The sequence below is a fragment of the Lontra canadensis genome, unplaced genomic scaffold (genome assembly GCF_010015895.1).
Source record: "Lontra canadensis isolate GAN:19392208 unplaced genomic scaffold, GSC_riverotter_1.0 scaffold31, whole genome shotgun sequence".
Classification (NCBI taxonomy): domain Eukaryota; kingdom Metazoa; phylum Chordata; class Mammalia; order Carnivora; family Mustelidae; genus Lontra; species Lontra canadensis.
Window position 1 is genome coordinate 3,127,153 of NW_022631025.1, and position 25,761 is coordinate 3,152,913.

Consider the following 25,761-nt stretch of genomic DNA (forward strand, 5'->3'; position numbering starts at 1 on the left):
ATAACTCGGTAAAACTGTTACAAAAAGAAAAACAAGCTTTCTAAGCAAGTGGCACTCGTGGAGTAACTGCAGGGCAAATCCCGGCTTCATCACGGATCTCTCTGGTCCCGCACTCAGCTGGTCTCAGGAAGGGAGAGGTCTCTGGTTGAGCAGCTTATAGCGCCAGTCGTGCAGAGGTCGCGGACGGGGCACAGGGTGTGCGTATGTGTGTGCGCACACGCAGGACACAGGGTGTGTGTACACATGCATGGGTGGCAGGGTTGTGTGCGCGCGCACATGCCTGCACTCATGGGTTCCGACATGAAGATATAAACAAGCACATACCTTCCAAGTTCGATTTTGCCTTTTCCCTGTAAGGATTCCACACAGACTGAAATTGAGCAAAGACGAGAACTTCTGGCCGCGGCAGGTTTTGATGACCTACAAGCAGGGTGCCCAGCGTGGTGACTGTGCATGCAAGTTCCGCATGGACAGCTGCACACATGCTGCTCCCATGCAGATGACCATGATGTGAGCAGGATACACTTGTAAATCCTGGAAGACCTAGTACCAGCCTGCCAAGAAGGGCCTTCCCCCTGGAACAGGGCTGCAAGCAGCTCCCCCCTCCATGCCGCGATGGGTGATGCTTTCAAACTTCAGGCGCATGATGTGATTTTCTCCAGAGCCAATGAGTGCTTCTCAGAACCCTAGGACGACTTCTTCATAAGTTAACTTAAGTTACTGTGAAGGTGCAAACAGGAACTCCTCTGAAAGGCCCACCACGCCCAAACCGCCCTCCTCTGTAAGGCCTCTCAAGGTGGAATTCAGAGTAAACAAGCCCAACCTTCATATTTATGTAGAATTTATACCCAACCTAGTTTAAAAATGATTTCAGGGGCGCCTGGGTGGCTCAGTGGGTTAAGCCTCTGCCTTCGGCTCAGGTCGTGATCTCAGGATCCTGGGATCGAGGCCTACATCGGGCTCTCTGCTCAGCGGGGAGCCTGCTTCCCCCTCTCTCTCTCTGCCTCTCTGCCTACTTGTGGTCTCTGCCAAATAAATAAATAAATAAATCTTTAAAAAAAAAAGATTTCAAAAAGGACCTGATTGCCAACCTTGTTCCAATAAGGTTGCACAGTATGTTAGCTGCACCATAAAACCTCACCAGGCCTGAAACGCTGCTGCTCCACACCCGGCGTGAAACCCACACGGGCCAGGCACCATGCCAAGAGGGCCCAGGCTGGCCAGACACCTGGCCTCCCGGGGCTTCAGCAAGGAAGCCAGGATGGGGAGAACTGCGGAGCCACACTTCATCCCGAGAGGCCTGCCACAAGCCCCGCTGTGCCCCAGCCTCGGGAGCGCTGCAGTTGTGTGCACTGCATGGTGAGACACAGACAGCCCCTCCGTCCACCCCATGATCTGGGAGACCTTTCCCGGCCACTCTTCCAGAACCAGACTCCCACCTCCCTGCGGTCGACTACTTCACCCTCTCCTTAAAGACCCCTGTACAAAGGATTACTTGGTGACTTTTGGTGGCAGACAGTGACACATAAAAAATATGAAGTTAGAGATAACTGAGGAAAATTCTAAGTACATTTTAAAACTGGGTGTTCCTGGTGTGACCTGACACATCATCATGGTGTCCAGCCACCTCAGTGACAGGTACTGCTGATTAAAGGTAGGTGGGGTTACGAACACAAGGAAATATGAATCAGAAAGGGAGGTGTGCACAGGCTAACCTGGAGGGAGCTCTGAGAAGAGGCAGGAGCTGAGGAGCTCTGGGGGTGTGCCAACAGCCATCCAGGGAGTGCAGGTCGGGGAACACTGGCATTCTGCCTGCTCACAACAGGGGCATGGCACGGAGCACATAACAGAGACCCACCAGTCATGTGGGAGACCAATGCGTGCAGGAGGTCTGGGGACAGGAAAGGCCGGCAAAGACTTGCAAGGGGCACACCCAAGCAAGAGGTGGACAAGGGACTCTGTAGCAGGAGATGCTTGGTGGTCACAACACCTAATGGGGATAAAAACTCCAAATGCATGAAACTAAACACAGCAACCATTTAAATGAATACAAAGACCTATAACTAATGGTCCAACTTAAAAACATTTTTTAAAATTAAAACTTGGGGCGCCTGGGTGGCTCAGTGGGTTAAAGCCTCTGCCTTCACTCAGGTCATGATCTCAGGGTCCTGGGATCAAGCCCTGCATCAGGCCCTCTGCTCAGCGGAGAGCCTGCTTCCCCCCTTCCTCTCTCTCTGCCTACTTTTGAGCTGTCAAATAAATAAATAAATAAATCTTTAAAAACAAACAAACAAACAACTAAATGCTTACCCAAAATAAAAATTCTACCACTTACTAGGACTCAAAATCATACAGCAGTAAAAATAAAAAAAAAGGGGAGCGCACTCAGATGTGCTTATGGCCAGGAGGTACTCCCACCGTGGCTGACCACCCATGTCCCTAAGACCCTGCCCTAGTGCTAGAATTTTCTGTCACATAACATGCTGTCCTGAACAATATGAAGTATTTTTTACTTCCAAATCAAACCCAAGACATTTGATGCCACCTTACCGGCACCTCTTTACATGGAAACTGAAGAACTAAAAAACTCAACACCTCCCTGGCTACCTCACCTCCTCTTTTCTGCCACCCTTGTGAGATTCTAGATTCTAAGTGCGTCCAGCACTGCCCTCCCACCCCAGTGGGCACATCCCTGATGACCAATGTGGCACATGGAGTCTGTTCCCCTCCCAGCCCACTGTCTGCAGGTATCACCCCTCGAAATGGCAGCCTGCACTGTTCTACACCCACAGGCCCAGCCCCGACGCACTCTCCTAGCACCCGCAGAGCTATGGACAAGGAGGTCGCCACGGAGGTGAAGACGATGGTGCTCCACAGCAAAGGGTACTCTGGGCTCATCGGGTTAGGAGTTCACAGAATACCCACCTTCTGGAAACAGCAATCCACTGGGAATGACTTTGGAAAAACGCAACGCAGTAGGACAAGAAAAGGCCAGGAACATCTGCACTTGGGGACATGAATCAGATGCGTGAAAGCTGTGTATACTATAGACTGTCAAAAATCATAAAGTGTCAAACACAACAACTAATCAAATTTTTAAAACATGTGGTTACTTTTATGAGCGGGGTGAAGCACACAGGATTAAGAACAGTGCAAGGGTGGCGCCTGGGTGGCTCAGGGGGTTAAAAAAAAAAAAGAACAGTGCAAAACAGCAGGGATGTTCATGAGAAAGGACCCCATCACATCCAACTTCCCTACATCTGCCACGATACTGAAATGTCGCTGCACACAGGACATGTGCACAAAAGGCCAAAACATAAACACTGCCACATCTGAACTCAAAGCCAGATGTGCCTGCTTTTTAGAACGTGACTTTGAAACACCTAGAACTTACAAAGTCATTGAAAAATTATTGCAGATTGCTTCTCCATCATACCACAAAAACCCCAGCTGATATTTACAATACACATGATGATAATACGAAAAATCTGATTAGATCCTCACTTAAAAAACAAAAACAAAAAAAAACACATACAGCATAAATGACTTGCAGGATCAAGTGAAAAATGTGAATATGAACTTGACCTTACAGAACGTTAGGAACTACGGCTTATGTAGTTACTATGCTAATAGTAGGATAAGTAAGAAAGAAATCAGCCTTATTGTTAGGGAATCGGGATATAAACTGAAGTTTTCACAGGTGAAGTGTTAGGATATCTGCAATTTACTTCCAAATAGTGGAGTTAAAAAACAAAGATGGGGTGCCTAGGTGGCTCAATCATTAAGCGCCTGCCTTCGGCCCAGATCATGATCCCAGGGTCCTGGGACTGAACCCCACATTGGGCTCCCCGCTCAGTAGGGAGCCTGCTTCTCCCTGTCAGCCGCTCCCCATTTGTGCTCTCTGTCAAATAAATAAAAATCTTTAAAAAAAAAAAAGTAGATGTAAATATACCTTATGGCAAAATGGTAACCGCAGAATCAAGCAGATACATGGATGGACACTGTCTATTTCAACTTTTCACGTACTTAATATTTTTCTTAAAACCAAGTCAGGGGGCACCTGGGTGGCACAGTCTTTAAGCGTCTGCCTTCGGCTCGGGTCATGATCCCAGGGTCCTAGGATCGAGCCCTGCACTGGGTTCCCTGATCAGCGGGGAACTTGCTTCTCCCTCTCCCACTCCCCATGCTTGTGTTCCCTCTCTCGCTGTGTCTCTGTCAAATAAATAAAATCTTTAAAAATAAATAAATAAATAAATAAACAAACAAAGTTAGGAAATACACATGCTAATGACGTTAGTGACCTGCCAGACTGAGCTGGCTCCCACTAAGCCCACAAATAGTGCTGCTGTCTAACGTCTGACACTGACCAAGGCTAGCTCGGCTGAAGCTCACGTGTGGTCTGGGGTCCCATGAGCCTCTCCACTGCTATCCAAAACTGCCTGAACCTTGTAAGAAGCCAGCCTTCCCTTCGTCTCCACCTACAGAAGCTCACTGCCAGGCAACCCTGATGAACACAACACCTCATCCAAGTGCACCTGCCTCCAGGCTACACATCCGCAAGGGGACCACAGGACCATAAACTGCAGCACTTCATCTGCGAGGACACAGGAATGACATCAAGGCCAACAGCAGGAAGAAAGTTTCTCTCCTTCAAGGATGAAAAACGTGAAGAAAACAACTAGTTCCTAATGAGAGGAGAGGCTGAAAACCCCAGGCCCAAGAACTGTTAGAACAACCAGGAAAGCTTCCCACCGGCCAGCATGCTGGGAGGGACGGGTGGCAAGGAGCCGGAGGAAAGAAGCAGGAAAGAGATGTGCTTAAATGATCCGGTTTCCCCAAAGTTCACTCAAAGTCACACACAAAATCAACTCCAAAACTAACCACCACGGAAGATGGTTTACAGCAGGAGGGTCAATCTGACAGGAGACAGAATTTCACAGAAATGCCTCTGGGAACCATTTGGAGCAGCCCCTTCACTACAGGAACTGAGGCCCAGGCTGCCCAATCGGCTTCCCACCTGCCCCCAACGAGGGTGACTGTGGTCACAGCAAAGGGGACTCGAAGTCCCAGAAGGCTGCTGGCCAATACACACCAGGCGTCCCGACCCCCTCCCACTTTAGAAAACTGTGCATGTTTCTGACGCTCCTCACTTTCATAACAGGAAGGCAAGAAAGATAAAAAAAAATATCAAGTGTTAATAAACTAGTACAAAGGGAACATCTCTCTAATGAACTTGGTTGGGTCCCCTCCATCACCCAAACACTAAAACCTTAATTATTAATTAGACTTTAATAATTTTAGAAAATTACAGGACATTATGAAATTTATCAAAGTATGCTAAGTCATGATCTAAGCAACAGCTGACTATATTACCTCTTGAAAATACATTTGTAAAACAACATAAAAAACCTTTAGCTAAAAGATTTCCACCTACCTAGGTACACAGCCTGAATTCCTCTAAGGAAACTTTAAAGGGCATTCACGTATCTCCCTAAAGCATAAGTGTTGGGAACGAGATGAGGCAGGTCTGTGCGTTTTTCAAGGCAGTGCTGATCCTGAAGTCAGGGGAAGCATGGTACCCCTAACTCTGTGGCCTATTTCCTTCTACATGGTACCCCTAACTCTGTGGCCAATGGAACATCATTCACATTATTAAAGAAACAGCAAACTCAACAGCTGATGGTCACCAGTGTTGGAGATGAAACGAACTTGTACCTTCAGTGAGGCTAGTGGATGCTCTGGACCAAGTAAGCTCCAGTGGAAGGAAGCCAGGTCTTCGTCAGGCAGAATGTGATTCCCTGCAACACAGACACGGCATGGTGAGAAACATCGCATTGGTGACACGGGCGCACTGACAACACTGCACGTCATCATCCGCAGGCTCCCGAGGGGCTTCGTTTGAGACTCTGTGTAACTCAGGACCGCCTCCTTTCACACAGCACATAGAACTTCCACACAAAAACTGAAAATACCTCTTCATCTTTTCATATAAAGCCACACAGAGCAGGCAGACCTCTTGCTGCCGCCTCAGTACGACGCGCATTTCCTGGACAGTTCCAACAGCATTCCAACTGAACCATCTGCATGAGACAAGTGACATCACTGGGCAGTGTTAAGGTCGGTCTGACAATGCTGGGGTTTCGGGACACAAGCTTTCGTTTGCTCACAAGACCCTAGGCTTCAAACTGCATCCTGTCAACTAGGTTCCACAGCAGAGGCAGACCAGACCACACACTTCCAGATCTCTCTAAGCAAGGTTACGTAACTTGTGACATGGGTCACACCTCTCCCGTCACTTCCACCGTCACCCACAGACGACGAAGCACAGGCCACACCAGTACCAGGAATGCCACTTGGCTGGACACCCTGTCACCAGGGCTGCATCAACAGTAAGAACTGCACTCGGCTGAGAAACTGTGTTTTGGGGAACACTCTCCCTTCTGCAGCGCTTGGATACCAACATACCAACATCTTCAATGGGTCAGTTCTCTCGATGCAAATTAAAAGTGTCAACTTCCTGAATAATTCTCTGATTTTTATATCATGATTTAGTCCCCTCCACACTGAGAAGGCAGGTTCATTAATTAGCTACTAAGAGAAAGCAAAACAAGGTGAGTTCAGGGCACCTGGGTGGCTCAGTTGGTTAAGTGTTTGCCTTCGGTTTGGGTCATGATCTCGGGGTCCTGGGATCGAGCCCCATGTCGGGCTCCTTGCTCAGCAGACAGTCTGCTTTTCCCTCTCCCCTCTGTCCCTCTCCCCTGCTTATAGATGCGCTCGCTCTCAAATAAATAAAATCGTTAAATAAAAAAAAATGGTGAGTTCTTAGTAACTAATTGATTAATCTTAATATTCTAAACATGGAAGTACTCAACATGTGAACACTGAATTGCCTTGACGTCTGGAGGAGCAAAGTTATGTCCTCGCAGTCTTACTGAGCTTTGCGCTGCCTTCCTGAGATCATAGACTGCACAGAACTTTACTGTGAGGTATGATGCATCTTAGATTTTTTTTGAAGTTTCTATCTGAAAAACTATGAAGCCAATTCCAACATCAGTAATAGTCTGTTAAAATTTGGGTCACATACATAATTGAATATTCTACCCAACCTCTCTAAAACAAAATAACTCATATAGCTACAGTCCCATTACAAAAAGGAAAAGAAAAATAATCTTTCTCATTTGAGGACACTGAAACTTTTACACTAAATCTAAAATAAAAATGTCCATCCAATTAAGACTTCTTAAAGAAGTTCTAAGCCCTAAATTCATTATTATTGTTTTTCACTCATTTTAAGACTTCACAGGGTAATTTAGCTACAAGAGTACAGAGTTTACACTATCTCCTAAGAAACGGATTCAATATTTCTTAAATACAGTAACCAAATATCCTCCATATCTCAGATTAGCTGGGGAATCCCAATATTCTGAAAGCATACAATTTTCCAGTTCATTTAAGGTCAATTAATATGCCAAAGCCATTCTGTGTAACGTTTAAGTAAATAGCAAACTTTTCACAATATCCCTATTTACATAATCACTTCAGAGAAAGTACATTTTTTAATATTTGAAAATATGAAAGTATATTTAGAAAATTGGTTTTAATTCTCCAAATCCCAAGTCATAAGAGTTCCCTGAGAAAATGGACAGAAAACAGCCACATGCTGAATAACATAGAGTTGAGATGTGATTCAAACAAGGATAATTTGCAAAATGAGAACTGTTGACCGACTGGTGGTTACGTGGTGTGAAATGCTATCACCAAATACAACACAGAAAAATTGTGACTCCCTCAGTGTAATTTCTGTGTAAAACTTTTTGGAATGCTTATAAAATCTGGTAAGTAGAAACTTCTAAACACAGCCCACAATATGACTGCCATCCTACACACTCCAGAGAAGAAAAATGGAGAACATGGTAAGATCTCACTCACTATCTGGAGACCATGGAGCATTCAAACGGCCTGCGGGTCCCTAGCAGCCTCCCACCTGTCACTGCGGCCACTAGGCTGTGATCCCAGGAGGGCTCGGCTTGAAGAATGCCCATTCACGCTGTGGGCACAATTCTTACAAAACCAGCCACTAGAGCTGGGGGTCTTAGCAGCTTTAAATGTGCACGCTATAAGCAGAACACCAGGAATGGACAGAAAAGAAAGAAAAAACTGCAAAATGCATATTAAAGTGATAGATGAACATATAACTATTGGAAAGCCATTTTTACATGAAATGAATTAAAATATAAAACTTCCATCAAAACAAGATTTCATCTTTTCTAGGAATCCAGCATGAGGAATTCCTCCAAGGGAGTTTCTAAAAAGACATTTAAAATGCAGGTACTGGGGCACCTGGGTGGCTCAGTGGGTTAAGCCTCTGCCTTCGGCTCAGGTCATGATCCCAGGGTCCTGGGATCGAGCCCCGCATCAGGCCCTCTGCTCAGTGGGGAACCTGCTTCCTCCTCTCTCTCTGCCTGTCTCTCTGCCTACTTGTAATTTCTGTCTGTCGGGTAAATAAATAAAATCTTTTAAATAAATAAATAAAATAAAATAAAATAAAATAAAATAAAATGCAGGTTCTGGTGGTGAGCTCTGTTTGTTTTTCTTTCCAAGCAGTGAGTGTCCCCAACATGTAAGAACCTATGACAGAGCCAAGTTCACAACACATTTTCTTCTCTAACAAACACGATTTATGACAAAGGATTAACTGTCTAATTTTCATAGTAAGGATGTGATTAACATTTGTGATTTTAAAATATAATTTCCCCCACAGTATTAGTGAATTTATTCACAAAATTAGTTTTCCGCCCCGGATGAAACAACATATAAACGAGTACTTATGAATAAAAGCAGCACATTATCAGCCACACCAAAAAATAATACTGGGTAAGAACACCACCGAGGAGGGGCACACTCCACAACACTCCAACACTGACATTTAAAAATACCACTGTGTTCCCAGCGTGGAACCCTATCAAACGAAGCAGTTTTCACACTGCCCACCTACCTAACAGAGCAGCAAAGATAGGGAAGCGGTTTGGGTTCAGGTCCAGCTGCTTGGCGACCTCATGCATCAGATACTGGCTTGTGGTGAGACTTTTCCCGTTCCGGCTCAATTTGAGGGCGTGGGCACTGAAGTAGTAAGGGATGTTGCACAGCGCGTAGTCGGAGTCGTAGGCGACCAAGCCATGGAAGCCGTTCTCTCTGCAGAAACCGATCACCTCCTGATGATGGTCCTCAATGCTCTGCGCCACCTGTGCAAGCGAGAGGAGCATGTGGTCAGAGCCATGGCGCCCATGCAGACGCCTCTGTGGGGACCCTGCAAATCCCAGATGAAGAAACACCCAAAAGAGCCAAAGAATCAAGGAACCATAAAATGGGTGTGGCACACTGCTCACGTGAGCAAGCTCTGTGGGAGCCATCTCCAGGGCAGTGACTATAATCCCATCCAGACTACAAATCAACTGCCCATTTCTTGTCAAATTCAAAGATTGCCCTGCCTAAAAATACACAATGTCAGCTGATCCCCGAAACAGTGTTCTGAGGGAAAAGAAGGAGAGGAAACGGAGACAGAAGAGGAAAAGAAACAAGTGTCAAAGCAGGAGACAGAAGCCAGCCACGCTGGTAAAACCAGATAATTCCTTCCAAGTAGAAATATGTCAAATAGGTAAAATAATCCAAAGGATTTTTTTTTTTACACAAAGGCCAAGCGTTACCTTTCATCCACAGATCTCCTAAGCACTTAGCATATGGGGAAAGTAGTAAGGGTGAACGTTTACCCCAAACATCACTGTCACATGGTTATCCTGTGCAAAGGACCAGCCATGCTGGTGCAGCCCCAGGCTTAGGACCACCGCAGGGACCAGGCCCAAACTCAGTGCCTGCTTAGTGATGAAGACGGCAAGCCACAGCGTTCTTCCTCGTCCCAGCTCTCCCAGCATGAGTGGACCGCTGCAGGTATCCCGGAGACCAAGGGATCTCAGGGACTGTAGCAACCTAAGGGCAGGCAGTGAGCAATACCCACGGAGAGGTAAAAGGCTCTGGGAATCGACTTCCAAAACACACCAAGAGGCATGTGAAAAACACTTTCCTAAAATATATAAAGTCAGGGACAATCAATTCTTCTCCTGCTGTTTCCCAAACTCATTCAACCAACTGAAATCTGGCAGATTTTCTGTTTCTACAATAGGTAAGGTATTTGAGAAAACAGAATTTTAAAACTAAGTCAGGTGACTCAACTAACGGTGGAAAGTTAACTCCCCGAAGGGCCCTGAGGTTGAAAAACACGTGCCCTTAAACGTAAGAGTCTAGACCTATACTGCCCAATGTGTGGCTCTGTTGAATTGAAATAAAAACTAAATCACATCCCAACAGTAAGTACAAGTGTTCAAGGGTTACCGGTGGGACACACTGTGGAGTTGCTCCCATTTCTTGCAGAATTTCACAGGCCAAGTGGACACCATATTTTGTTGGAAAGTTAGTTATAATAAAAGCTCACGTAGAAACAAGGCAATCCCTTTGAAGATGCATATTTAAAGGGAAAGTAACTTCCGGCATTCTCTTGATATTTTTATAAAAACATTCTACTTCATAAGAAAAATATAAACATTTAGTCAATTTATTTCTGTTTCTTAGAATAGAAGAATCCCTTAGTCTAAAAACACTGTACCCTTCACTAAAATAGCAAAGTATAGTTTAAGAAAATTCTGAAATGAAGCCAGCTCCATTTCTCCCCGCCCAAGTCCCCAGCCTCCCACTTCAGAACACTGAACTTCGTAATGACAGCAACATCTTAAAGCATTTCTAAATCTCCAACAACCCCTGGCTGTCATCTAGACATCCTTAATCATAAATCTGCAAAATCTCCCCAAAAGCCCTGAAATGAGAGGAGACCGTGAGTAACCACCCCTCACTCCCCACACCTCCAAGGAGTTCCAGAAAAGGCAGCATGGCCACTTGATCCAGAGCAAGGCGTCCTGTGGAGATGGGGCAGAATTAAGTGTAGGAGCTGCACACTGTACACTCAGTCTGTATATTTTGTGAGAGTTTATTAAACCACTCTCCGAGGACACTGATGTCAATGCTGTCATCCTCCCTGAGCGCCCCTATGCCAGTCACTGGGCTGCACACCTCCCAGCCCCCCAGACAGTGGAGCTGGGCCAGCCCTGCACCATCGCCCACAAGGGCCCCAGGGGAAGCAGAGGGCACAGGCCCAAGGTGAGCACGGAAGAGAGGTGCTGTGGTAGACTCAGAGGAAGCAGGGACAGGGTCTCATCTGGCAGTTCTCAAGGAAGGCTTTGGTGTCCTTCAACAATCAGCACTGTACTTCCAGAACTGTAAAACACTCGTGCTCTTTGACCGGGTGATCTCACTCCAGGAAATGAAGCCTAAGAAACCAGGGCACCGGTAACAAATGCTGGGGCATCAGAAGGGTCAGAGCAGGCTCCCGGGGGAGAATGTAAGCTAACATCCAGGAGCTGGGTAAACACAGCAGCCCGCAGTGATGTACAGAAACATGGGGAAAGCTTTCGATATAACACTAAGCAAACTGCTCAGAATCAATTCCCTGCACACAGAGCCTTGCAAAGCTGCATCTGTGGGGAAACACTGAAAGGGACAAAGCAAATGCCAAGAGTTGTGTCAGGATGGTGCAATTATGCTTAACGAAAAATGAATAAAAAAGCTGAAGGCGCACTAGGATAAGCCACACCCACACTGGCCCCTCAGTGTCACCACAATGGGGACAGATGCTCTTCCTTCCCCAAGAATGACAAGGCACGCACTTACTCACCTGCCAACCACGGGTCTAGCCTGGCATCTGGCACATGATAAACTCCAAAAGAGAGAACACCGGGGGCCCCATTACAGGGCTCCAGGAGTCTTTAAGCTACCCGCACCGACAGGTGAGATCTACTCTATCCCGCAGAAGTCGGCGGGCAGAGGGCCTCACAGAGGGCAGACATGGGGCTCTCCACCATCGCCTCCTTCCACCATCCCAAATAACAGTTCCCTGTTCTTTCAGAACTCCTGGTTCCAGTTGGCATTAAAAAGCAAAGTGAATGAACTTTTATTAATCCACTAAAACACTAATTTGCAAATGATTAACAATACCTTAATCCTCTCAGAGCACACCCAGCATTAAACAGCTGCTGCCTAGAATTAACGCCTGAAAACAAAACATGGAGGAAGCGAGCCCCCAAGCATGGACTTCAAGCCTAGAGGCAAGGTGGGCTGACCCGAGCCCCTGTCCTGCTCATCCTTCCCACCTCAATGCCAGCAAAGGGGACAGAACCAGAACACCTAAGTCCCCATTCTGGCTTGACGCCCACCTGCCCAGCCAGGACTGTACAATTCATGGGTCTTTCAGTTTCCTTCAACTTCCAAATGTCCAGTATTCTCTCTCACCTTTACCAGAGGAAAGGCAACATGGCCTTAAAACCATAAGGTAACAGAGACACGACCCTCCCCCGGCAGGCAGGTAATGGAAGTGGGGTGGGGTAATACCACAAAACCCTGAGGCCAGAGTTCGGAGCTGGGGCTCTACGCGGTGGACACACATGACTCGACACACTGTCCAAACTCACTCAACTGCATGTCTCACACGGAGAATGAACTTTAATGTATGCAAATTAAAAACAAATCAGCCAGGACACCAGGGGGGCCAGGAATGAATGCAGACTGGCTAAGGTACAGAACTGTACTAGAAAAGTCTGAAATGACCTCTGAGTAGGGTGGGGTCTGCTGCCCTAGGTAACTTTGGAGAACAATGTTTTGAGTGGCAGCTCGGACTCCCGAGGACAGGCACCACACAGATGCTGACCTCTCCTGGTAATGTGTATCCTGAGGGTGGAGGGGTGCAGGTGACAGCACCGAGACCACTTCATGAATGGTGGACAAGCCAGGTGTCTCACTGTCAGAGAACAGGGTTACAAATGGGCAAAGGGACGAGGCTGGCACAACCTTTTGGTACCAGCTTAGCCATGGAGACATCCTATGAACTGATGTGTAGGTGACAACACAGGCACAGAAATCATCAGAGGTGACATGTGCACCCACACACCTCCCCGCTGTCAACAGACAGCTGAAAAGCAGCGACACCCCAGAAGCAAGAACACCTGCACCCCAATGTGGTCTCTAAATTCCGTTCTCCACCAACGGAACCAGGGCCCTTGAGAAAAATGGGTGATGCCAAGGCAGGGAAATCCAAGACAGCCCTTGAGCATGTCTCTGTAGCGCCAGAAAGGAAGTAGGTGCCCACAAAATGAAGGAGGGGTGTGTCAGGACACAGGAACCTCTCGAGAGACTCCCAATGGACAAAGCTGGAACAATTTATGCAACAAAATAAAGAACATCATATCAGGGTATCACCCAAAGTATGAAACAAATACCTGAGCCCATATAAATCTAAACAAATGATTACATAAACACAGTCTGCCCTACACAAGAATTCCAACAATGTGAAATCCCTCCCAGGAGCTGAACCTCACCACCACAGTCCCCCACAACAGGCGCGAGCCTAAAGGACCATTTCCGAAGAAAGAAACCAGCAACAGGATGAAGTCATGCCACGGAGCAGACACCAGGAGACTCCAACACCATACGGTATGGAAAGGGCATTGCACCCCAAACACAAGAAACCATCAGGCAGCCCAAACTGGAGGCCAGTCTACAAAATACCTGCTCAGTAATCCAAAGTGCCAAGGTCACCAAAGAAGCAGAGGCTGAGGAGCTGTCCTGGACCAGAGGGGCCTGAGGAGATGAGACACCTGAAGCCACAGAGCCCGGAGATTGGGCCCGGAGCCGAAAAGAACGCCAGTGGAAGGAGGGATGAGAACTGAAGAACACAGTGAGGCTCACGACACTGTACCAGTGCGAGCTTCTTAGTTTTGATAACTGTGCTCGCTCACAAGCTGTCACCATGCACGGAAGCGGAGTGAAGGATATTCGGGAACCCTCTGTACCATCTTGGCAACTTTTCTATAAACCTAAAATTATTCCACAGTAAGAAGTTTATTTTAAAAAGAAAAAAGTCAACAGTCTACAAGACACCAGCTGGAAGACTATTTTAAGCTACTTCACCAGGTGAACACAGCATTAATGGGCATGAACAGCACAGTCTAAGATCCTATTATATGAAAACACATCTCTCCGCAGATCGTGGGGCTTCAGGAGATAGGAGAGCCCACTGCAGGTGAGACGGGTCCCTACTGACCTGTGAATAAATGAACCAGTTCCGCTTGCCAGAGGGCCCAGGGACAAAGCCTCAAGACGAGCACTACAGAGCCCACTCAAAGAGCAGGTGCTGGGACTGGGTTTGCACAAGGTTCTGCTAGGGAACAGGAGAAGGGTCTAGGCTGCCTCAAAACAGGACTTGAAAAGTAGTTATTTAATTAAAGATAAAAACTAAATGTCAAGAGTTAAGCGCCAGGGAAAAAGGGTCTGACGGGCACTGGCCATCCTTCTCTTTTGAGCATCTTCTCTCCAGGACGGTGAGCCCTCTGCTCCAGGGCTCGTCTCCCACCTAACCTGCCCGAGGACAGCACCCTCCTTCTCCGATTCCCTGGCCTCCAGCTCCAGGTGCAAACTAGGCACAATACAACAAAATCGGTACCCCTGGTTCTTAATTCTAATTTTAGAAGTGAGGAAAAACTATGACATATGATACTGGGATGATTATTTCAAGCTAAAAACGGGAAGCTCTGAGACCTACCTTCCTACCAGCTGTAGTAGAGGGGTAAAGCCTCCCTCCCCAGAGAGCCAAACCTAGAATTCTGCACAGCCTCAGTAAGGAGAACCACAGGCTGGATCCCAGAGACCACGGCCACCATAGAGGCGCTGGGCCTTCGCAGTCTCCCCGCAGCTACCACTGCTCAGCAGATGCAGGGGTGTGCCCGAGCGCCCCCACACACACAGCCTGAAAGCCACCTCTGGCTCCTGGCTGCAGGACCCATGACCACACCACACAGCAGGAAACACCTTGCCTGCCTCCATACCCACCTGGTCCCAGAAACACAGGCCGCCGGCATGGAAAGGCCTTGGCAGCGGGGACACACAGGGAGCCTCGGTGACTGTCTGCTACTGCGTGCTGCTCCAGAGCCCTGCTGAATCTTCTTAGCTCACACATGTGTGAGTGTCACTGAAAATTTCAGGCAGTATTTTCACGAGGAATAGTGACTAAAAATTCCCCAAGCTTACTGTGCAAGTATGGCCACTTATTAATGCTGACAACTGTTATGGGGACAGTCCTGTCGAATGACAAGGCCATACTGTTACCCCAGTCTCCAGGGGCAAGGCACTAGCATAGGAAGGTTTCTGTCTCGGGTGCCAGATGGGTGAACCCCACTGCCCACTTTAACGCTTCCTGCACTTCCACTTCTTCCCCTGCAAAAATAATGCCATCCCTACCTCACAGGGCGGCCGCAACGCTTAGTGAGCTGCTGCACGTCAACAACTTAGTCCATCAGTAATAAATGTCGGCCACCATTTGTCTTTAATAACACTGCATGAGAAAGGATCTGCTTCTTCATACTTTTCAAACATATGGGACCTGAAACACTAAGAGTTGTCATAAATAGATCTTCCAACATCAAGAAAAAAATATTGTGTGAGGTTTTTCTTTAGAACGGTTTTACACCAGCTCAGGGAATGATATGACACGCCTGCCAGCCAGCCATGAGATTTAAAAGATGTTAGTTAACCTGAACAAAAGAGGACAGGAGTTGACCTAAACTCTTTTTTTTTTTTTTTCTAAGGGACACCTTGATCTTGAACTCTAGTTGCCAGGCCCTGGGTGGGTGAGATTAGGCAGGCTACTCACCCCTGCTCTAGTCCAACAAAGGAATGAGGACATAAAAGTCAACTCCAATCTGGTGGAAGATTTTTCTTGTTGTTGTTGACTTTAAAAGGGCAATTTAAAGTTAGGACATATTTTAGCTATGTCTCTAAAAACTAAGCCTCTCCCCCCTCAGGAAATCTGGAATCAGAGCTAAATAGTTTCTTACCTTACACACCTCTTGCCTAGTCTTTAAAAATTGGTTACTGTGGTCTTAAAAGCAAGGAAAAATAATTTATCTTAAAATAAGGGAGTGGAGGAGCACCTGGGTGGTTCAGTGGGTTAAGCCTCTGCCTTTGGCTCAGCTCATGATCTCAGGGTCCTGGGATCGAGCCCCGAATCAGGCTTTTGGCTCAGCAGGGAGCCTGCTTCCCCCCTCTCTCTGCCTGCCTCTCTACTTGTGATCTCTCTCTGTCAAATAAATAAATAAAATCTTAAAAAATAATAATAATAAAGGAGTAGATGGGGCACCTGGGTGGCTCACTCATTGGGCGTCTGCCTTCAGCTCAGGTCATGATTCTGGGGTCCCTGGACTGAGCCCCACATCAGGCTCCCTGCTGGGCAGAGAGCCTGGTTCTCCTTCTCCCACTCCCCCTGCTTGTGTTGCCGCTCTGTCAAATAAATAAAAATATTTAAAATTAATTAATTAATTAATTAAGGGAGATTCTTGACTTCATTAATCATAAAGGAAATGCAAATCAAAACCACAATGAGGTAACATTCAATACCCGTAAGGATGGCTACTATAAAAAAAAAAAACAACAGGGGCACCTGGGTGGCTCAGTGGGTTAAGCCGCTGCCTTCGGCTCAGGTCATGATCTCAGAGTCCTGGGATCGAGCTCCGCATCGGGCTCTCTGCTCAGCAGGGAGCCTGCTTCCTCCTCTCTCTCTGCCTGCCTCTCTGCCTGCTTGTGATCTCTCTCTGTCAAATAAATAAATAAAATCTTTAAAAAAAAAAACCAACAACAAATAAACATCAATAAGCAGGTGTTGGCAAGGATGTGAAGAAATTGGAGCCTCATACATCGGTGGCAGGAATGTAAAAGGGTGTAGCTGCTATGGCAAACAGTAGGACCATTCCTCAAAAAATTACCCAGAGAACTACCCTGTGATCTAGCAATTTTACTTCAAATATATACCAAAAGAACTGAAAGAAGAAACTCAAATAGATATTTGTACACCCATTTTCATAGTAACATTATTCACAACAGCCAAAAAGTGGAAGCAACCATCGACAGATGAATGGATAAAGAAAATATGTGTAGGGGCACCTGGGTGGCTCAGTGGGTTAAAGCATCTGCCTTCGGCTCGGGTCATGATCTCAGGGTCCTGGGATCAAGCCCCACATTGGGCTTTCTGCTCAGCAGGGAGCCTGCTTCCTCCTCTCTCTCTCTCTCTCTCTGCCTGCCTCTCAACCCACTTGTGATCTTTGTCAAATAAATAAATAAAATCTTTAAAAAAAATTATGTATAGACACAGTAGACTATTACTCAGCCTTGAAAAAGAATACAATCCTGTTAAACAACATGAATGAACCTTGAGGACACTATACTAAGTGAAATAAGGTGGTCACAAACGGACAACTATTGTACGATTCCACTTATATGAAGTCCCTACAGCAGTGAAATTCTGAGACTGAGTAGGTAGTGGGCACCAGTGGCTGGGGTGGGGCGCGGGTTAGAGTTTAGCGGAGAGAGTTTCAGTTTGGGAAGGTGAGAAAGTTCTGGAAACAGATGGTGGGGACGGCTGCACAACAGTGTGAATGTACTTAATGCCACTGCACTGTACACTTAACAATGGTTAAAACAGTAAAATTGGTGTTATAGTTTACCGCAATTTAAAAAAAATAAAATTAAGACTATATAATAATAAAAAGAAGGTTGCGCCCTATCTCCCTGTCTTTTTAGGAAGCCTAAGCGCTTGGCTCCAAGAGGTAACTGCCTACTTGTCAAAAGACAGAGGTTTTACTTTGTCGCTCAGATGATGACATTAGTGCGCATCATTAGCACAGACTGTGGCTGCCAGGCTATATAACAAGGCTGAGACTTCTTTTTTCTTTGCAATCTCTTTAATAGATTGCCTTAACGCCATTGGTTATTCAATAATAAAACAATTTTCTTTCTCCACTCAAAAAACAAATGAGAGGGGTGTCTGGGTGGTGCAGTTTGGGTGTCCAACTCTTGGTTTCAGCTCAGGCCATGACCTCAGGGCTGTGGGATGGAGCCCTGAGATGGGCTCCACACTCAGCAGGGAGTCTGCTTGAGATTCTCTCCTCTCTTGGCACCTCCCCACATGCACGCTCTCTCTCTCTCTCTCTCTCTCTCTCTCTCTCCCTAATAAAATAATCTTTGAAAATAAAAAATAAACAAGTGGATAATATAACAAAATGCAAATTAAACTTTATTAACTTGAAAAATTAAAGAAATGACAAAAGAGAAGGAAAAACCAGCATTATTTGTCCTCAGTGTCTAGTTAGCCTACTATATTACTCTCCTCATACTTCGCTAATTCTGAGCAATGCTGCCCTTGTTAGAAATCTAATTATAAAACACAATACATCAAAATTTAAGTTTCAGAATTTATGAAGTTGAATCTCAGATTGATCTAATTTATTTCAAGATGGTGACACCTGCCAAGTCTTCAGGGAACAAGCCCCCTGTCCTCACTAGACTGAGTTCCTTGGAGGATTCCACGCTTTCCTGTTACACTCACTCCTCCATGCCTGGCCAGTAACCCGTGCTCAATTTTTGCTAAAGGGAGGATGGGTCATCGCTGGGAACCAGTCAGAAAAGACAGCATCAGGAATTTAAGGTGATAAAATAAATCTTACATAATGGCACTGATCCAGGTATTGAAAGAAAAATAATTAAATGTGTCTGTCTATATAAGTAGAACAAAGCAAATATCTGACTAAAAAATTCAGCACCTATACGACACACATGCAGGAGGAGTAAACTGAGTCCCTGGCCTCCAGCAGCTTCCAGTTAGCTGGGGGTGCACACCTCGGCAGCTAGAACAAAGTGGAACGCAGGAAGCACTGACGAACAGGCACACCGTGTGGATCCCCGGTCCACCTGCGGGATCGTCAGAAGAAGCTCCATATGGGCCACCTGGCTGGCTCAGCCAGTGGAGCGTCTGCCTTTGGCTCAGTTCATGATCTCAGGGTCCTGGGATCAAGCCCCACATTAGGCTCCCTGCTCAGCAGGGAGTCTGCTTCTCCTTCTTCCTCAGCCTCCACCCCCGCTCGTTTGCTCTCTCTCAAATAAATCAATAAAATTAAAAAAAAAAAAAAAGAGAGAGAGAGAGAGCTCCATGGAGGAAGCCGGCGCCTGAGATGGACTTTAAAGTGTGAGCAAAATTCTGACCCGCAGAAGTGTAGTTCAACAAGAAGGAGCAACAGAGTGGGGGAGCAGGGAGTGGAAGGGCTGAAGCACTGACCAGGTACAGCAGAACGGTGCGCCACGCAGCCGGGCAGAGGGAGCGCACATCAGGGGGGTCTGAGCCCCACACAGAGCACGGATTCATGATTTTGTTCGAGCTGCTGGCAGGAATGACTAACCGAGGAGCCCGCAGGCTGCACCGACAAGGTGTGCAGAAGAGTTCCACCAGTGAGGTAGCAGGTGTGCGGTGCAGGCAGATGCAGAAGCAATTCTGGTGGTGGCCCACACTCAGGCACTGGTGAACAAAATGGTACCCTTGGTTAAGCCTAGCAGTGTACTTTTCGCTCTAGTTTATTATTCTATATCATTTTTTCTAAATGTTGGTAAATACCCAATAATTTGGTTTCACAACCACCCACGGGTTTGCACGACCACTTGTTAGGCCTATTGGCTCCACTTTGGTGAGTTTACATGGTAGGGGTACTAGAGTAAGGAAGGGCACATGGGAGACTGGCCTTGCAGAAGGACCTTGCAGAGGGACCAGCAGGGTGGGTGATGTATTGTGGGGAGGCGGGGGGCAACACAACGACACTATGGGGCCAGGGAGTGTAACCCTGAAGTAGATGACAAGGCTCAAACCAGTGAGGGCTATAGGCAAAACCAGAGCAGGCCAAGTGCACAGAGGATGGAACGGAAACAGAGAATGAAGACCAGCTCAGAAGGGGTTGGGCTATAGAGGGGAGACATTTGAAAGTCTTAACAGTGAAGTTTCCCGCTAATTACAGGGTCCCATTCTGGGGTGGTGAAGCACAAACACAATGGCCACTTGGTGTGAGGGACAGGAGGAGGCAGGGCAGTGCTGAGTGGTCAGCTGTGTGCTAAATAAGGGGTCAGCAGACATGGTGTCAAGCACGGAACACCAGCAGCCCGTCAAGCTTCTGCAGGCAGGCTGTGGGACTGGTCAGAAGCTGTGCGCACACGTGGACAGCAGTAACTTCAAAGAGGTGATCCTGGGATTATAAGAAGGAAGAGAGCATTGTGGAGAACAGTGGCAATGATGCAAAGTCTTATTTCAGTAGCTCCAGGAAATGGAAGCACTCTAATCATGGAAAAGGGTTCAACAAGGCAGATGAAGGAGAAAGGCTGGCTTTGATCAGTCTAACTTCAAGAAAAGGGGAGAGATTTAGTTAAGGTGATGAGTGTTACAGAAATTAGTGTGGAAATCACAAATTGGAGGCTCTAGAACGGAATTCAACCCACAACTTATTTTGTTTGGCTTAAATAGTATCTTTTCAATGGGATAATTTCAAATAAAAATCTGGATTTCTGGCTTTCTTGAAAAATGTGAAGACTGGTTATGATGGCTCTGTAGTCCTGTAAGGTTTTTAAAACATGCACACTCTTGGATCTACCAAGTTTGTGTGTGCACCATTAGCAGGGGGTTGGATAAACTATGGAACACTATGCAGGCATTATAAAGAATTAGAATTATATAAACATAAAAAGATTTTTTACATTCTTACTTAAAAAAGCAAATTGCTGAATAATGCGTTGTGTGATCACATTAATGTTAAAAATTAAAACCATATTGTGATAGTATATAATATATTCTGTAATGTATCTTACAAAACATAGGTAGGCAGCTGCTACAGAAAACACCATGGCAATTCCTTGAGAAATTAACCACAGAATTACAATATGATTCACCAATTCCACTTCCAAACATCTCCAAAAGAACTATAACTTGGGCTCGAACAGAGCACACCCAAGTTCATAGCAGCATGATTCATTATTCACAACAGAGAGAAGGGGAAGCAACCCAAGCATCTATGGACAGATGGAGGGATAAACCAAATGTGGTCCGTGGAATATTGTGCAGCCTTAAAAAGGAGGGAAACTGACACAATGTCACAACATGGATGAACCTTGAAGACATCAGGCTGAGAAAGCCAGTCAAAAATTGGTACACTGAAAGAAAATAAATATTTTAAAATAAGTATTTTAAATGGATGGCTGGTTTTGGTTTTAATGTGGTCAATTTTGAACCTAAGTATTCCCTGGTCAATTCTAGGGCTTAAAGGACAAGGTGTAACTACTAGTTTTCCGCCTCTCTTGGACAGAAACCGTGCCACTCCCACTGTAGCTGGAAAACACAGCAGAGGCAGTGTGCTACCCGGATCTGACCTGGGAGAGAAGTGCAGGTAGGCACACCCCTGAGGCATTCTTACACAAAGCAACTGAACTTTGCCTTCAGCTTGCCACTTCCCTCTTGAGAAGGTTACTGGTTACTTGTCCCCAGATGTTGCCCACTCAGCAATCCTGTCTTGTCCCATACAAAATGGATAACAAAACCCCATGCCAGCCAAATGAGACAAAGCTGTGAAAGGACCCAGCAAGGGCAGGCACCCCATAAGTCAGTCCCTGCCCCATCAGGTACACATCATCATCCCAAAATCTAAAGCCACAGCCAAATCTCACAGACTTCCAGTGACATAAAGCAGGACAACGGCTTTACAATGTCAGACCTAAGCAAATATGCCAGAGCACCAACTCAGGGTAAGATCTGAAGGTCTTGGGGCACCTGGGTGGCTCAGTTGGTTAAGCAGCTGCCTTCGGCTCAGGTCATGATCCCGGAGTCCCGGGATCAAGTCCCTCATCAGGCTCCCAGCTCCATGGGGAGTCTGCTTCTCCCTCTGACCAACCCTCTCGTGCTCTCTCACTCTCCCTCTCAAATAAAAATAAATAAAATCTTTAAAAAAAAAGATCTGAAGATCTTCATTATAAAGCCACACACCAACTCAACTCTTGTGGCAGGAACACTTAGGAAAGCTCCAGGGATTTAATGCCACAAAGATTTTTAAATAAATATCAGTCCCTCCCTGAAGTTTCAAAGGTTGTGATGACTCAAAGCACACAAGAGGAAACACTCCCAGTAACTGGCAGAGGCCAAGCTCAGGCCAGGCAGTTCAGTGACCTGAACAAAATTAGCCGATTCATGGGCCAACTTCTAATGGTTAAAGAAATATAATTATTACTGTAACAAAAAAATTACAATTATCACTCTACCAAAGACACATTCTTCTAAATCAAAAAAGATTTCTCCAACCCAAGCTCACAGGAAAGTAAGACTTTCTGCCAGTTTACAGAAGCCTAGAGAAAGTCAACAAGATGGCAGATTTTTATAAGACACATGCCTCATGGACCCAACATAACATATAGTGACATTTCATGTCCATTTTGTCAATTCCTTTGTCAATTTTATATAATACTGTAGGAAAAAAACCTACTGATTATCATACAGTAAAATTAACTTTTATTTATTTCTGCTGTGCAGTTCTAAGGTTCTAAAACTGCATTCCCACCATGGCCATCGGAGTACATAACAGTTCCATCACCCCAAAAAGCTCCATCCCCAGGCCCTCCCCAGACCCCTGTCCTTTGGCAACCACTGACCTGGTCACGAGAATGTCACAGAAAGAGAATCACACCTTTGAGCCTGGCTTCTTTCACTCAACATAAAACCTTAGAGATTCATCCCCCTAGTTGCCTGGACCAGTACTTCCTCCCTGATACTAAGGGGTAGGACGACAGGGTAGGGACAAACCCATTTGTTTAGTCACCTCCTAAAAGATATTTCAGCTGTTTCCAGTTCTAGCTGTTATGAATACAACTGCTGTGCACACTGAAGTACAGTCTTTGTGTGAACAAAAGTTTCATTAGGTAATTACCCAGGAGCAGCACTGCCAGAGCACATGGTAAATGCATACTTAACGCCGTGGGCCAGCCTGCATTCCCACCAGCCACGTGGCCCGCTTCCGGCTGCTCAGCATTCTTGCCAGCACTTAGCATTGCTGGTAGTGCTTGTTTTAGCCATTCTAACAGGTATACAGTGATATATTATCACGGTTTTAATTTACTTTACCATTTGAATGAACATCTTTTTAAAATGGTACACACCGCCTCATTCCCTTAGGGAACGCGGACCATAAATCTCTAACTCAAAATCATCCTTGTAGAAGAAACACTGTGCCACCCTCAGGGGCTACTCCTGATTCTTCCTGATAGGCCCCAGAATTATGTCTGGTTTTTACAGTTTGTTTGTTTTTATCTTCTCCCTTACAAAGTGTCGCTTCTCGCTATTAATGGCGCTCCTGCCTCTGGCTGACTTTCCCCTGCACCCTTTTCTCACGCTGAGTTTAGAAATGCATTACCGAGCCTCTCAGAACCAAATCTGAGAAGGAGAGGATTTGATTCTCCAGTGAGGAAAAAGAAAGCTTTTGTTTTTTTTCTTTTCAAGTCACTGTACCAAAACTTCCCGACCTCTCGTTTGGCTCCTGAGAAACTTCCAGTTGCTAAATTTCTTAGATGTTTTCCAAAAAGGTGAGGATGCCAGGTTAAGTGAGCACTAGGTAACTGAGCCATTACTGCATTAATCTGTGCAACTAGCACTATGCTATGCCTCTACACCAGGAGTTAAAGCCTACCTAAAGCAAAAGAACCCTACGAAAAATCATCTTGTGTCTGGAAACCTAAGGGGCAGAAATCATCTTAAATCCAAACACTCACACGTTGGTCAAAATCCTGAGCACCTAGTACGTAAGCCACACATCCAGAGAGGCGCAGAGATAAACATAAAGACACCTCTTTATAGTCAGAAAAGAATTCAGCAGTTCTTTCAAAAGATACAAAGACTGTGTACACACTGAGTCTAATCCTTCATAATATTTAGTGTTCCTTTCAAAGTCATCTGACCAGAAAGCTCATCCTGTCTTGTCAGTGCTAGTGTCCACCCCTGAATACCTTTTCAAAATATTCTGGAGGTGGATAGGCGCTGGGAACCAACACTGCCTTACTTCCCAGAGAGCCCGGGCTCCAGGGCAGAAAATGCCAGCAGCTCCAGGCTCTCACACAAACTCCCAGGGGACGCTTGCTGTGCCTGTGCCAGGCTCACAGACCAATCCCCGCTCTCCCAGCCAACACGACCGGCAGACTTAGAAGGCCTGTCACCAATTACAACAGGATTGGGGTGGGACTTCCGCTATCACATTAGGCTTACCCACCACCATCTCAGCTCAGGCAGGCAGGAAGAGTGAATTTCACAAACTTTGGGCTCAAGCACTTTCAAGCAGAAATAAAGGAAGGGCAAACAAGCTGGAAGTCACAGTGGCAAGAGCCTGAAAACCAAAACAGCCCCCTAAATTTTTAACAAAAAAAAAAACAGTGAAAAAAGAAGCAATCAAAACTTAAGTCGAGGATCATTGATTTGCATGTTATCTCTGCAGTGGCTGCTGGGTCCTGAAGCTGTCCTTGGCCCCAGCTCAGCGAGGAGGCCTCTGCCAAGGGGACAGCCGACAGGCCGGCAGCAAAAGCTCTGATTACCTGGGTGCACAGCCTGAAGCGGCCGCGTCCTCCCTGTGCAGAGACGTCGCGAAAACTCAGATTCACTTTCCCCTCTGCCCTGACTCTGAGCTACACCTTTCACAGCAGACACAAAACCCAGACTTGAAGTCACAGAACTAACAAAATTCCGTCATGTCCAATCTTGCAATTCTGGAAATTCTAACTCACACAAAAATCGGACAATTTCTCTAAACACTGTCATCTTAGAGGGAACCTGGACACAGCCGTGCGTTCTCAAAAGGCGGGCCACCTCGGCAGGCCTTGGGCAGCTGGTCCCCCGGCTGGGACGTGGTGACAGCAGCGCACAGTTGCCGTCACCCCCGCTCGGGACCCCTTCCCGTCGCTATGCAGCCCACTCGCTTGCACGGAAAACCTGTTGCTGTGCGAGCACTGCCACAGGGGCAGGGAGTATCCGGTGCAAGTTCAGGCCGGCGACCTGCCCGCCTCGGAGGGGGAGGGCACCCGCGCGATGCCGGGGCGGGGGCGCCGCGCCCTGCACGCCCCGGGCCAGCCCGGTGCGCGCCCGGGGCTCCAGGCCTGCCGGGGCTCCAGGCCGCGCGTCCATCTTGTGGCCCTCGCCCCGGCGCCCCCGGCCCCCGCGCCCTCTGACCCCCGGCTCCCGGATCCGACGGGCCCGGGCCCAGCCCGCGCCCACCGCTACCCCCCACCCCGGCCCCCGCCGACCGCACCTTGACGTGGAAGCGGATGAGCGCCAGGCGGATGCAGTGCGCCATGCAGACGGGCGGCAGGAACCAGACCTTGGGCGGCGGGGTGCCCTTGTTCTGGACATGGCTGACGATCTGCTGCGCCGTCTGGCGCTCGTTGCCCTGCCGCTTGACCCACTCGTGCAGCCGCGCCTTCTCGAGCGCGCCGTTGAAGAAGACGAAGAGCTCGATGTTGCCGCCGAAGCAGGCCTTGGCCAGCGCGGCCAGGTAGCCGAGCATGTGGTTCCACTGGCCGCCGCTCACCCAGTCGGTGTAGAAGCCGCCGTAGAGGCGGTGCAGGCAGTTGTCGGCGTCCACCAGCAGGCGCAGCGGCGTGTGCGGGGGCCGCTGCCGCCCGCCGCCCACCAGGCTGCCCCGGGCCAGCTTCTGCAGCTCCACCGGCACCACGGCGCTCGGGCAGTGCTTCTCGATGTAGTCCTGGAAGCCCTGCACGCCC

The 25,761-nt window shown here is 47.2% G+C and overlaps 1 protein-coding gene across 1 annotated transcript in view; it reads right to left on the reverse strand.

The window, feature by feature from the left end:
* Window positions 1–25,761, reverse strand: part of LOC116873062 (constitutive coactivator of PPAR-gamma-like protein 1) — a 97,284-nt gene that overhangs the window by 70,595 nt on the left and 928 nt on the right. The window contains exons 3-5 of the mRNA XM_032866715.1: window positions 25,290–25,761; window positions 8,996–9,242; window positions 5,716–5,798 (exon numbers count right to left, since the gene is read on the reverse strand). Coding sequence (XP_032722606.1) covers window positions 5,716–5,798; window positions 8,996–9,242; window positions 25,290–25,761 — 802 coding nt within the window. The remainder of the gene's footprint in view (window positions 1–5,715; window positions 5,799–8,995; window positions 9,243–25,289) is intronic.